At 38.6% G+C, this 12,859-nt stretch overlaps 1 protein-coding gene across 1 annotated transcript; it reads right to left on the bottom strand.

The window, feature by feature from the left end:
- Positions 1-1,024: 1,024 nt before the first annotated feature.
- On the bottom strand, positions 1,025-9,167 carry LOC144525081 (histamine N-methyltransferase-like). Its single transcript, XM_078261569.1, has 7 exons — positions 9,097-9,167; positions 6,603-6,749; positions 5,063-5,115; positions 4,095-4,202; positions 3,185-3,315; positions 2,909-3,002; positions 1,025-1,521 (listed from the first exon to the last, which is right to left on the bottom strand). Exons 2-7 carry the CDS (start codon positions 6,737-6,739, stop codon positions 1,160-1,162), a joined length of 885 nt encoding a protein of 294 aa, XP_078117695.1. The 5' UTR covers positions 6,740-6,749; positions 9,097-9,167; the 3' UTR covers positions 1,025-1,159.
- Positions 9,168-12,859: the final 3,692 nt, after the last annotated feature.

Here is a 12,859-nt window from a genome sequence, read left to right on the forward strand (position 1 = left end):
ATTTCATTTGCCCATTATTGTACTGTACAAACAGTTACTGAAGCTGCCCTCAAGATGGTGGCAATACTTCATATATCAGTGATAATTATTTTGTCTGAATAGTGAGGCCAACAGCTACCATTGTGCCTGTGTTTACCTATGGATCAGTATGTACATACCATTGGTACAGGTTGGAAAGCTGAAGAGACATTGTTCCTGATGGTCTAACTATATTTAAGTTGTGTAGAGTTATCACAGTTGCATATAAGCCACAGATCTAGAATCTATGGAAAGTAGGCTAAAGTAATTGATTAATAAAGCATATCAATTACATAAACTCCATTGTTTGGTTGGTTACATTTCTTGATTTTCCAGTCAATTTGTCCAGTACAGTTTACACCATATTTCTATTCCTATATACAAGTCCTTGTCATTGACATGGGACTGAACATTTTTTATTTGTATAACAATAATTTTTTGTATTTTAACAAGTCAAAGTTTAACAATGGTAAATATGGATATGGGACTTTTAAATAATTATAAAAATATTTCTTTGTCACATGTTAATTCTACAACAGTTTATATGCAAAATAGAAAAGCCAGCAGAAACAGGTCCTGTTTTTTAATTTGTGTAATCTGTTAGTGTAAATATAATCTGCAACCATTTCAATATATAACATTCAAAAATCCAGACACTCCCACAGGAGTATGCATCTAAACGTAACAACTCAATCTTCATGGAAAATTAAATGTTTAATATTCCATTTATTTTTATAGTATTAAAGTAATATGATCCAATGGGAGCAACAGTGTAATGGGGTTGGAAGCAGACTGGCAGCTGTAGCACATAAAAAATGCTATCATGAGGAATCTGAGGCTGATGCCTGAAGTTGATTAAACCTTAAAAAAGAAAAAGAAAATCACAATCAAGCCATTTTCATTTTGCGCAAGCAAAGACACATAATTAAGAAATAATACTGGTATCAATACAAAAAACTGTTCTTAGAAAACAGAACTGATCATGAAAAACAAAGCATTTCCCACATAGGCTTAACACTTTTTAATTACATAGAGCACATTATAAAGTGTACAATTTGAAACAATCACCATGTTTAAAACTAATTCAAGTATGTTATTAATGTGCTGCAATTGTCACATTCACTGCATTAACCACTTGTTTTTAAGTAAGCTGATCTATGACTATCACTCCGAGGTTGTTGTTAAAGATAACTTTGCCGTTGGACTCCACACTACAGTCTGGGTGCCGGAGTAACTCCAAGACACCAGCTTTCAGCTCAGGTGAGGCGGTCTTACTGAAGTCCAGCACCTCGGTGAGAAAATCAAGCAACAGCTCTCCCTTCTCATCCCCCTCAGTGAAACACTCGGTGATATCCATTTCAGATGGCAGCTCGTAGCTCTGGTAGCTCACTCCTTTGGAGTCCAGGAAGCTTTTGATGTCTCCAGTGGTCACACATGGACTTATTTCTGTGTTACAGAGCTGGTTCCTGTAGGTCCGCCACAGCCTTCCCCAACCACTCTCACCTGCAATAGATGACAAGAAAACAAGACTAAGAGTCTACAGGCATGCTAGCAGCTCTGTGAGGCTGTACTTTGGCAGAGGGGTGCTTTGAGCTAAATGCTAATATCAGTGTGCTTACATACTCACAATGACAGTGCTAACACACAGGTAATGTTTGGATGAAAAAGGGTTTCCTACATTAATGTGGCACACATGTTGTCTACTTGCTGAAATGTCCCTGTTGTCTGGTGTATGTTGGGCAAACTAAAACAGCTTTGACGATTTCATGTCTGAACACCAAACTACAAAAAAACACACACAAACCATGGACAATTCTATTGCTCCACATTATGCTAAGGCTATCCGTGGCTCTGCTGCAGCTTCATTAAAGTTCTGGGGAATAGAGAAAATCTCACCCTCTATGTGGTGATATTGTCAACTCACTGCTCTGCAGAGGCATATTAGATTCATACGTGAGCCTTTTGATCTGAATTAAATTACATGTATCCTTGAATTAATTACACTTTTTACATGCAGAACATGTACTTTGTTCCCCCTTGGCAGGTATAATGTTTACCATGTTCATCATTTTAGTTAAGCGTGTTAGCATGCTAACATTCGCTAATTAGCACTAAACACAAAAGTACAGCTGAGACTGATGGGAACGTAATTATTATTGTAGGTAGGTCATGAACTTAAGTCTTGGACATGTGAACCTCATGATGGCACTAGAGGAGAAGTGAAAACCAAATTAATACATAACATAACATACATTTGACGACCACTCCAAGTCATCATTAACATACATCCTCTGACGTACAATCCATACCATCATCTGGATGTTGGGATATTATCCTAGTTAAGTTAAGTAAAAACGTTGCCCTGTTAGAGGTGCCAGAGAAAAAGACAGAAGTTTGCAAAAGTCAGTAGGATTCATCCCATATAAACCATGAATGTCCGTATCAAAATGTCATGGAAATTCCTCTAATAACTGTTGATATATATGTCAGTCTGAACCAAAGTGCTGGACCAACTGACTGACAGACCAACATTATAATATTGAAATATGATGACTGATTAATGTGTTGTTTGTAGTTGCACTATTTTTCAATCATAAATATAAAACTTTTTAATGAACTTAGTAAAACCAGACAAAAATATGTTTAGTAAATAGCAGTGTAACTGCTATCCCCCCAACTCCATTAAACATTTGTACAGTATATACCAAAATGCCAGAGGGAGTTTTCTCTTGTTTTTTTTCCCCACTACCTCTGATAACCACAGTAATAGTATTTTTAGATAGATACATTGTTAAACTGGTTTTCATCCCTAGATGTACTGAAGCCCAGCAATCAGAGAAAAGAAAAAAAAAAAAGTTGCGATAATTTAAGATTAGTTCCATCCACTTACCAGACACTAGAAGGATAAGAAGCTTCCCATTCTTGTCTAGGAGACTTTGGAAGAAGCTGATGGTAGCTCCAGGATCCTTCACATAGTACAGCATCTGTCGATTTCACCGCAGATAATGAGCTGGTAACCGGATTCATGGAGCACCTAATTATAATGCCATGCTAGACAGATGTTCTAATGGGATTAATTGCCGTGGAGCGCCACCGAATGAATATGGCCTAGATGTGTCAAAAATACAGTCTGTGGGCCAGAAGCACTACGTCGGCAACAACCAACCTGTATCATGTGAATGAAGTCAGCCTTCTTAGTCATCTTTTTCACTCGCCAGTGCTCCTGAAACTCAGTGGCAGTCATCTTGTTCCAGGTGAATTTGATGTAATCTAAACCTGGTTTCTGTGACACCAAAACTGCATCAACAGACACAAAACAGAGTTATGGAATGTAATTGCGACATTACAATGTCAAAAATCCCAATATGTATTGTTACTCCATTTTGCTTTGTGTGAATGATAAATATATAACAGGGGAAGTATAAAATAACTAATATAACTCAGAAAGCACTCATTATTACTGTACTTAAAATTCACTGTATTATACAGTAATGTTAACACTGAAATGAACATGATGTTGTAGTGTCTACACTAACTATCAACACATTTTTGGAAATAATTCAGAAACTCAAACTGCAAAAACAGTGTGAGCACATACTGTAATAAGCACACAGTGCATAACAGATGATAAAAATGAGGAACCTCAGGATCACCACTTTACCTACAACTTTTATTATGATAGTTCTTTGACTATATGTGGATGTGTGAATAATTAGTAGCAGTGCTACAAAGTATGTGAAACTACTGGTCAGAGAGCAGCAGACCATGAGCTGATGGGGATTCAGTGTGTTCAAGGTGTATACTTGCTGACATGAGGGCTTGAATCTAGGGCTGGTGGTTAAAGGACCATTTCCCTACTACTGTAATACATGAATAACTGTATTACTAATGTGTTAGTTAGTGTTAAAGCCTAGGGCTGCTTTAAATTGTATTATCCGAATTAAAAATAAAATAAAAAGTATATTCCTTATTTGCTGTTAAATTAAATATTTAAGCCTATTTTGGGGCACGTGAATATACAGATACAGTTAAAATTTGTGGTATGTGAGATACGTGTGTGCCTATCAAGACTGTACCTTTGTAATTATGAAGCTGAGTGCTGCTAGGCTCCACCACCTCGTTATCCACCGTCACCCCTGGGTGCTTCAGATGGAGCTTGGCGAGCATCTCGAGGTCAATCTCACCTACAGGCACAAATACAGTTTTGATTTTAAAACCACCTATTTTTTGTAATAACATTTGACCTATAGTCTTCCAACAATACCTAGTGCTGCAGATTTAAGCAGGAAATGGCTAACAGCCCTTGTCAGTTTAGCAGGAAATTATACATTTTATGTTGCAATAATCTCTGAAAAAACCTTGATTCAAAGCTCAAAACCACAGAGTTATCACTGTGATATTCCTTTCAATATCACATAGCCACAGGCAGGTGATTTTGTTCTAGTTCTTATTGAAGCTGACAAGTTGCCAAGTACAGAAGTAAATCCAAGCAAAGAAGCTGATCTGGACAGGAGCTGAATCTTTCTGATTAGATTGAATAATACCTTGCGGGGGAGTTTGTCGTCATTTTAATGGATTGCACAGTCCATTAGAGAATCTGTACCATCGCTCCATTATGACACTCACATGACAGTTCAGGTAAATTAAAAGAATTGTCTTTGACATAAGTGAAGGGTAATAGCACTCATGGGCACATATAGTGGGTTTGCTCAGGAACACCTTAATGTATCATGAGCACTGGAAACAATGTGCAGTAAAACCACAGGCTAGTGAGGACACTGTCTGCGACTAAGGTTAAAGATTAATCTGACAACTGGACAGCTGCATACAAACTCTTGGCAGTGATAATAAGGCTAAAGGTTTTTTACTGCTGCAGCCATAAATGACAGCAGAGCAATAGAAACCGTTACAGCAGGCTGATTCAGCAACGCCTCCTCACCTTCGCTGTCTGCCGCAGAGGTCGCTCAGCTATTTACTGTGTCACATAGAAGAACATAACATAACTTCAGCAGTGAAAGTGTCCTACACTGTGTGTTCTTCTTACCCGCTCCACTTCCAACTCCAACGACATTTAAATGGGACTTTCCATCTCCAATGCTGAGGGGAGAGCAAAAAAAGCACTTCAAGAACAGTCAAGTTTGGAAATTCACATCCTCTAACCTGCCGGATGTGGGTCACATTTTTGGGCTTTTACCTGTCAATTTGTGACACATGTGAGATGTTCTGACATAGTGTCTTGAGCAATACCGAGGCTTTGATTCTTGCTATGGCATGTTTCTGTCACTCACCGTCTGAATTTTAATAACACTATTACACTTTTTTTAATTTACTTGCGAGTCATATCTCTGCAGATTCTTCCCTGGTGTGCTTCTTAGACAGTCACAGGGTCTACATTTCCATAAACACTCACTCATTGTCATTCACATATGCACACCTTGTTTCAGATGGTTAATCTATATACATTTGTGTAGTCAATTATTTGGTTTTGTGGGCATAACAGTAACAAACAGAATGATCAAACCCATATATAACATTCACATATTATGTTTGGGGTGTTTCGAGTAACCAACTAACGCTGCTAACTGTTTTCAGCAGTAATGATTAAGACACAATGCATGTTGGTTGATTTGCACAGGTTAAGTTGTGTAATTGCTTGTGTGCTACAGAAGTCTTCACACTTTATTTTATCCCTTTTCTTTTATCACATTTCTGACAGTGTTATAGATTGAAGTGTGCATACTCCTTTTTCTGATACAATCAGTAGAAATAAATTGAATGTTTTGCTTCCCTGCTAATGAGCACACTTACTTGTCAGCCAAAGTTTCCAAGAGTTCTGTTTTTTAAATAATGAGAGGTGGAGGATGATCCTCCTTAGTGTTAATCAATCTCTCTCCATCTGTCCTGTTTAATACATTCCAGGTGTTAATTGGTGAATCATTTATTTTTTCTAATCTGCCTCCCTCGTTAACGTCCTGTATACTGTACTGAAATCTGTTCTTTGTTTCCCCACTCGACTGGTTAAAGATTAAGACCATATTTTGGCTTATGTCCAATACAAATGTTTGACAGTTCTGGTAATCTAGTAATGATATACATTTTTTTCACATAAAATAAACACACATAACATAATCAAGCATTGTTGATAAGGATCCCTTTAATTTGTTCACAGACTATGCAAGGTTGACAATGTTTCTTATGATCTCAAATATCTCTTTGGTATTTTTGTACTGCAATGTCTACTTGTCCTGTCTACTTATCAGCCGCCATATATGCCAATATAGCAGTATATATATCGTCACTTAACTAATAGCAGCCATTATATCTGCGTAGCTCTGATGCCCTCTTCATTCATTTCACTTTAGACCTTTAAATTGTGGATTGTGGATTTTTTCTGTACTGGCCGTACTGGTCAACCAGTTTACTATAACTATTCTAATATATAATATTCAAATGTACACTGATGTTTTTTATTATATTGTCAACTGTGTGGTCATGTGGCCTCACTTATAAATTGTGTGTGTGTGTGTGTGTGTGTGTGTGTGTGTGTGTGTGTGTGTGTGTGTGTGTGTGTGTGTGTGGATTACCTTGCCAGTATATCTGGCAGTATATTGTGGATAAAGTCCCGCATACACTGATGCTCAGAGGAGCGCTCCAGAAAAAGCTGGAAGGATTTCTGGTACCTGCTATCATCATCAACCAGACACTTCAGTGAAGATGCCATGGCAAAAAATCTGGCATAAAAAAACAGAAAATATTTCTATCAACAGATAAGAGGGTCAGCAGAAGGGCAATCTCTAAAATGTGTGTTTTTCTTTTCAGTTTTTTTCTTTTCTTTTAGCTTTAACAGTTGCTGTTGCAGGTGAACACTTCTATCCCTCACCTGCCTGTCAAACAGCATGGGTGGTACTGTGACATCTGTATAGGGAGTAGACAGTGTTCGAACTATACCGTGGTCTCTGGGGGAGCCCACTTTTTTTTTCACCAGGGAGGGGGGAGGGTCGTGCGACTTACAATGACTTACAAAGATACATAACAGCTACAAGTGTATGCATTATACAGGATTTACCCTATTATACTTTATCGCCAGGAATTGATAGGTCAAACAGCAAACAGCCACCCACAAATAGTCTATAAACAAAGCATCAGGCTGTCTTTGAGATTTCACATGAACAACGGTTAAAGTTACTCAGGCTACCGAAGAATAGGCTACCATAATTCCTCCGTTCAATTAGGCCTAAGCAACACACCCCAAGCTTCCATTTGTTTAGCCAGCAGCGTGTTAGCATTTGAACAAAGTGCTGTGTGTCCACAGTGTGTGCAGACTGTAGTTACAGTATTACCTGAGGCCTTTGGTAGGAGCAACACTTAGGTTTTAGTTCGCGATCTCCCTGCAGGGGAAACGGTCTCTAACATGTTCCGTTTGAGCTTTACTCTGCAAACTAAAGTGTATTGGGAGTTGCACCTGGAATTGCCTATAGCCTGAAAATAAACAACAAGAACACCAAAGGATGCAGCCAATGGCCAAGTGTGACTTTGCTCAAGATGCAAATACTATATATGCTGTCAGCTATTCCATCAATCAATAGATAATCTCTCTTTAACTGTCCATGCTCCAACGTTTATATTTTTTCTACGAACCTTTGAGTTAACATCATAGACATATATAAAATGGACCAACAGATCCCGTTGCTCTGGACGGAGACCACTGAAGGATATTATAAGCACTTTTCCAGTGATGGCTGAGCGTTTCTGAGCAGCCTCCAACTGAGAGAGACGACGTAGATGTGACGTGAGCAACCTGTCTGAAAGTTGTAAGCCTTCTGGTAGCTGTGCCAAGAGAAATCTCAATCATTCCGAATCTTGCAGAGACGGAGAGCGTATGTATATATAAGGAGATAACATAGGCACAGGCTAATTATTGCTAACTAAAATGCTAGTTAACATTAGTAATTAAACTTAAACAGTGAATGTAAGTCGAAACTGCCTGCGAGCTTCTCCTGTACTATACGGTAATTCCTCTACTATGCGACAGTCGCATGGTTATGACACAATCGTTAGCCTATTTTTACAAAAACGGGGCCATAACGTAAGATACAAGGTAATGGAGCCTTTTATACATTGTCGTGTTTCTTTAGAAATAAACAATGGACAAATAGAGTCTTTAAACGCTTCAGATGTAAAGTTATTCGCTGTCAAAGGGGCGCCAAAATGAATGGCAGTCAATGGAATGCTAACGGCAGGTGATGGCCATGGATGTATTAAGAGAACGGTGATGGCTTGGTAGCAACAAAATGGCGCCATAGGAGCTACGCGTTCAGGGGAGAGGCTTTAATGAGTGAATTAGGTTTAAATCGCTGTCATGCATGAATGAATTAATTTTTATTTTCACAAATCACGTTTTCAGGGGAGCCCATTAGGGGAGCCCTAGCTACCCCGTAAATCGCACCCTGGATATAGTTGCGGTCATATTTGTCATCTTAACATTCAGTGCAACTAAGCTACATATATTGATTCAAGTTATAATAGCTTGTAATTTAGAGTGTTTAATTTTCCGATCTACATTATAGGCCAACTATACTCACTTACTTAAAAATATGTATTATTTGAATATTTAGCCTACTTTCTCAAAACAACTGAGCCATTGCATATTTGTTTTTACCATTTTTCAGGGATCACACTATCTTCCCTCAGTGTTTGAACCTGTTGCAAATTGAAGGGCGGACCCCCCAATATGAAACGGACTTCACTCTGGCGGCTCGCTATTCTTGGCTATAGGATCGCTGAACCTGAGCATGTGTCCAGCCGCTGCACGGCATATCTTTACTATCATGAGACAGCTACCCCGTGTGTTTTGGAGAAATGTTTCCAACAGCACAAAAAATCCGCCCCATACAGAGAGATACAGACAGAGCCTATCGCGTCCCTTAATACTGTAGCCTATATGTGTACAGCTGACTGGAATAGCCTACGTGCAAGCAGTTTGCTCGCTCAGTTAATGTCTGGTTTGAATCATATTCAATGTGCATGTGGTGTTTGTAGCTGTACAGATCGAGACAAAACGCGACATTTTCCACTTACATGTCCTGCTGGAGTGAGTCCGGAGAGATCTGCAGCCTGGAATTAAACCCTCCCACTAGAGTTACAGCTTCCCTTTCAGGAGTGCCAAAGGTTGCAAAGAAAATCCGCCAAAGAAAAAGCCAATGATTAAACCATAGATAAGTGGAACGTAAATCCTTAAAGAGCTATGAGTAGCCACACACACCACTGCATATTCACAAATGAAATATTTGACTTGAAACTCTGCTGCGTTTGCATATTGCTACAGTAGCCTAAACAAACATAGCATTAAAACGCAATAATCAGGGTGATTAAGTCACTATTCTAATGTAGGCTATGTGTGTGTAAATAACTTGACAATCAATTTGGGGCTAAAAGCAGGTTGCAGACACTACGTTTACAATTTTGGGAGCGCCAGTTTATATTTGGATAGCTGTGCCTTAACATCATAGGGAATACCATTTGGCGTTATATAGGCTATGTGCCTCATTCCTGAGCGAGTAATTGTATGTTTTGAGCACAGAGAACTACATTGCATTTTGAACAGAAATTAAAGCTCGCAAAAAATAATTTAGTTTGAGTAAACAAAAACCTATTCCGTCCACAATAAATGTATTTGCATGTTTTTCTCTGCTTGCAGGTAGGCGCTGTTGCGCTCCGGTCACGTCTCCCTCGCTCTCAACCTCTTCACTCTGTGCGCTCAACTCTAGACACACTCAGAGTTGGCATTACAAGTGTGCCACAAAACCAACTAATCGGAGAATTAAAGGTCAATTCTGATTGGCTGTTAGATCGCAAGTAGGAAATCAGCTCGACTTCAGCAATCCATCATGTCAGTTTTACATTGTCAAAGATCAAAGTTGCATATCGAACACATTGCAACCCAGCAATTCTGCATCACTTCACAAAGAAAATGTAACTTTGACAAGAATAAAAGCAGACTATATCCATTGTGATTTATTTCAAACCTCAGCAAGCTGCATGCATCACTGCATGGAGAATGCCTGGAAAAATATTTTTAAAGTGGAAGCATGCTTTGATAAGGTCAGCAGAAATGTGAACTATGATATTGCTCTAAAAGACATCTATAAAGACAGATAGACTATGCCATAGCTTTCCAACAGAGGATGGTCAGTTTGGGATAAAAACAAGACTAAATGCTTTCATTTAAAGGGAAGATAATCAAGGAAATGTATCCTGGCTTATCAATGTCTCCCTTTTTTCCCAGTTGTTATAATGTCAGACAAGAATTAGGCCAAGAACCCAAATTAGATTGTAATTAGGCCACAGACCCCATCATGATAAGATTTTAATCCAGGGAATGAAACCTGGAAGGAGATTTGAGTCAGTTTAGTAGCCAGGGGTTCATCATGTAGTTGTTAAGATATTGTAAAAGACAATAACAATTTTCCTTTTTAGACATGTGCCCCAGTGGTGAATATGTCTCAAAGATGTCAGTCAGTGAATCCTCGGGACATTCACTGCCTCTATTGATGACCCCACCACCTATGGTTTAGAACCTAGTCACATGTTTTCTGCGTTATTTGGAGACTGGGGCCATGAGAGTTCTATTCAAGTACATTAAAGACAGTTTTTCCCAGTTGAATTTGTGCAATCCTCAAACTTTGTTTTTTGCCCCTAAAAACTGACAAATGTTAACATGAATCAATACATCATGATTTCTTCATCTTGAAGAAAACTATTGTTTTTATTGCAACATCCTATTTACTTTTGTGAATGAAACATTCAGCTTATACAAAATACTGCTGCCAGAGCATGAACTAAAACTCAGAAACTTGACCATATTACATTGATTTGTCCTCCCCTCATTAGCTCCGAGTTCAAGCCAGGCTAAACTTCAAAGTCCCTAATAATTACATGAGCTTGCACCATCTTATCTATGCAACATCTTATCATTTTTCTCCTAATGTGCCACTCCGTGCTCTCAAAATGCAAGGTGCTGGTCTTCGTATAATAAGAACAATTGTACCTAAAACCGAGAAGACAAAAAGTATTTTTCTGCCAAGCTTCACATCTTTGGATTGAACGCCTGCTTGCTACTGATGAAGCAGAAACTCAGTCTGACCAACTCTGTACCAGATACTCATTAGGATATCAAAGTAAACAACTGTCTGTCTCGGTCTGTCTCTCTCTTTCACACACACACACACACACACACACACACACACACACACACACACACACACACACACACACACACACACACACACACACACACACACACACACTCACACGTTATGTAATACTCTACACAAAGGTCATATTTAATGAGAGTCGACAGCTAGGCTTGCAGCTCTGTGAGGCTGTACTTAGGCACAGCAAGTATTTGGTCATAAACCAAATACTTACAAGCCTAAGTGTTAGACAATTTAACTTTTGACCTGATGATGGCGCTAGATAAAAAGTTAAGGGATCATACTACAATTCATCCAGAAGGGAACATGAATGTCTGTACCAAATGGTATGACAATGTATCCAATAGTTGCAAAAAGAAGGAATCACCAATGTCAGGGGTCTTCATCCTCTGGGGACCATGAATGTCTGTCCTAAATATTATAGCAATCCATTCAATTAGTTGTGGAGATATTTCAAAGTGATACAACCGACATTGCTGTCCTTTTTTTAGTTTTATAGCAGAGCAAAACAGTGGAAACAATCAGTCAATCCTGGACTTATAAAGACTCCCCATTCCCAAATCCCTGAAATCTAAACATCTTGTTCAGCAGTAGTAATTTACTAAAGTCAGTGGCAACTGCACTTGCTGTTTGATATTGCACACATTTCATCTATTGATTAAGACTGACTTCAGGGGAGTCCCAGGCATTTACACCTCTTTGACCATAACACGTCGATGTGTTAAAGATATGCAGGCTAATGTTGGTCCAGATGTCTGTGATGGACAAGCAACATGCAACTGTGATTCCTGGTTCAATTCCAGCTGGTGACTTCCGTCGCATGGCTTCCTATTCTGTCTTGCTGCTGTTCTCTACTATCAAAAAATGATCTTCAATACAGGCTAAATTCCATAAATAGCATAATATATATTTTTGTTTCTCCAAAAAATGCAGTAAAAGATTCAGTTTGAAAAGACAAAACATCACCAGCAAAGTTTTGACTCTGCTGGGGTGAAAACAAGCACATAGTAACTCGAAAATAAATTATAATAAACATTCATTATTTTAGGAAATTATGCATTGTTCCTGCTCGACATCCATTGAGCTCTATCTCTGCTGAAAACGTTTATTAGAATGAACCAGCTTGCAGAAATAGTTGCATTCTGAGTAAAGCTAGACAATGCCATTGTCAAACTGCTCACGTGTGCAGTAAAACCATGCAAATATGTCTTGAAAGCTACTAAAATGACATTAATTGGACAGGACAAGATCAGCCCACGTCTTTGCCACTGATCAGATGGCCATGACACAAGCATTTGAATTCAACCCTCTCTTAAACAAAAGTGACAGTCTTAAATAAATAAATTGGATTAGCCAACATATTTAAACACTGTTTCTCTCACAACCTGCGAGCATCCTGGGACTAACAGAATGGGAATCTGACTGAAGGGCAAGATGAATCTTATCAGCTGCTTACATATTCTGGGCTCTGCCTCAAAGCCTTTATCAGTAATTACAGTTTATCAAAATTTGAGCGTCAAGGAGCCGATGAAGATAACAGTAGGACTAGAGCATCTCTCTCGAAAAGATTTCACTCAGTTTAAACTCTGAAATGTGCAACAAAAAGGAAAGAATTTTTTATTTTCCAC

The sequence above is a fragment of the Sander vitreus genome, chromosome 11, assembly GCF_031162955.1.
Source record: "Sander vitreus isolate 19-12246 chromosome 11, sanVit1, whole genome shotgun sequence".
Taxonomy (NCBI): domain Eukaryota; kingdom Metazoa; phylum Chordata; class Actinopteri; order Perciformes; family Percidae; genus Sander; species Sander vitreus.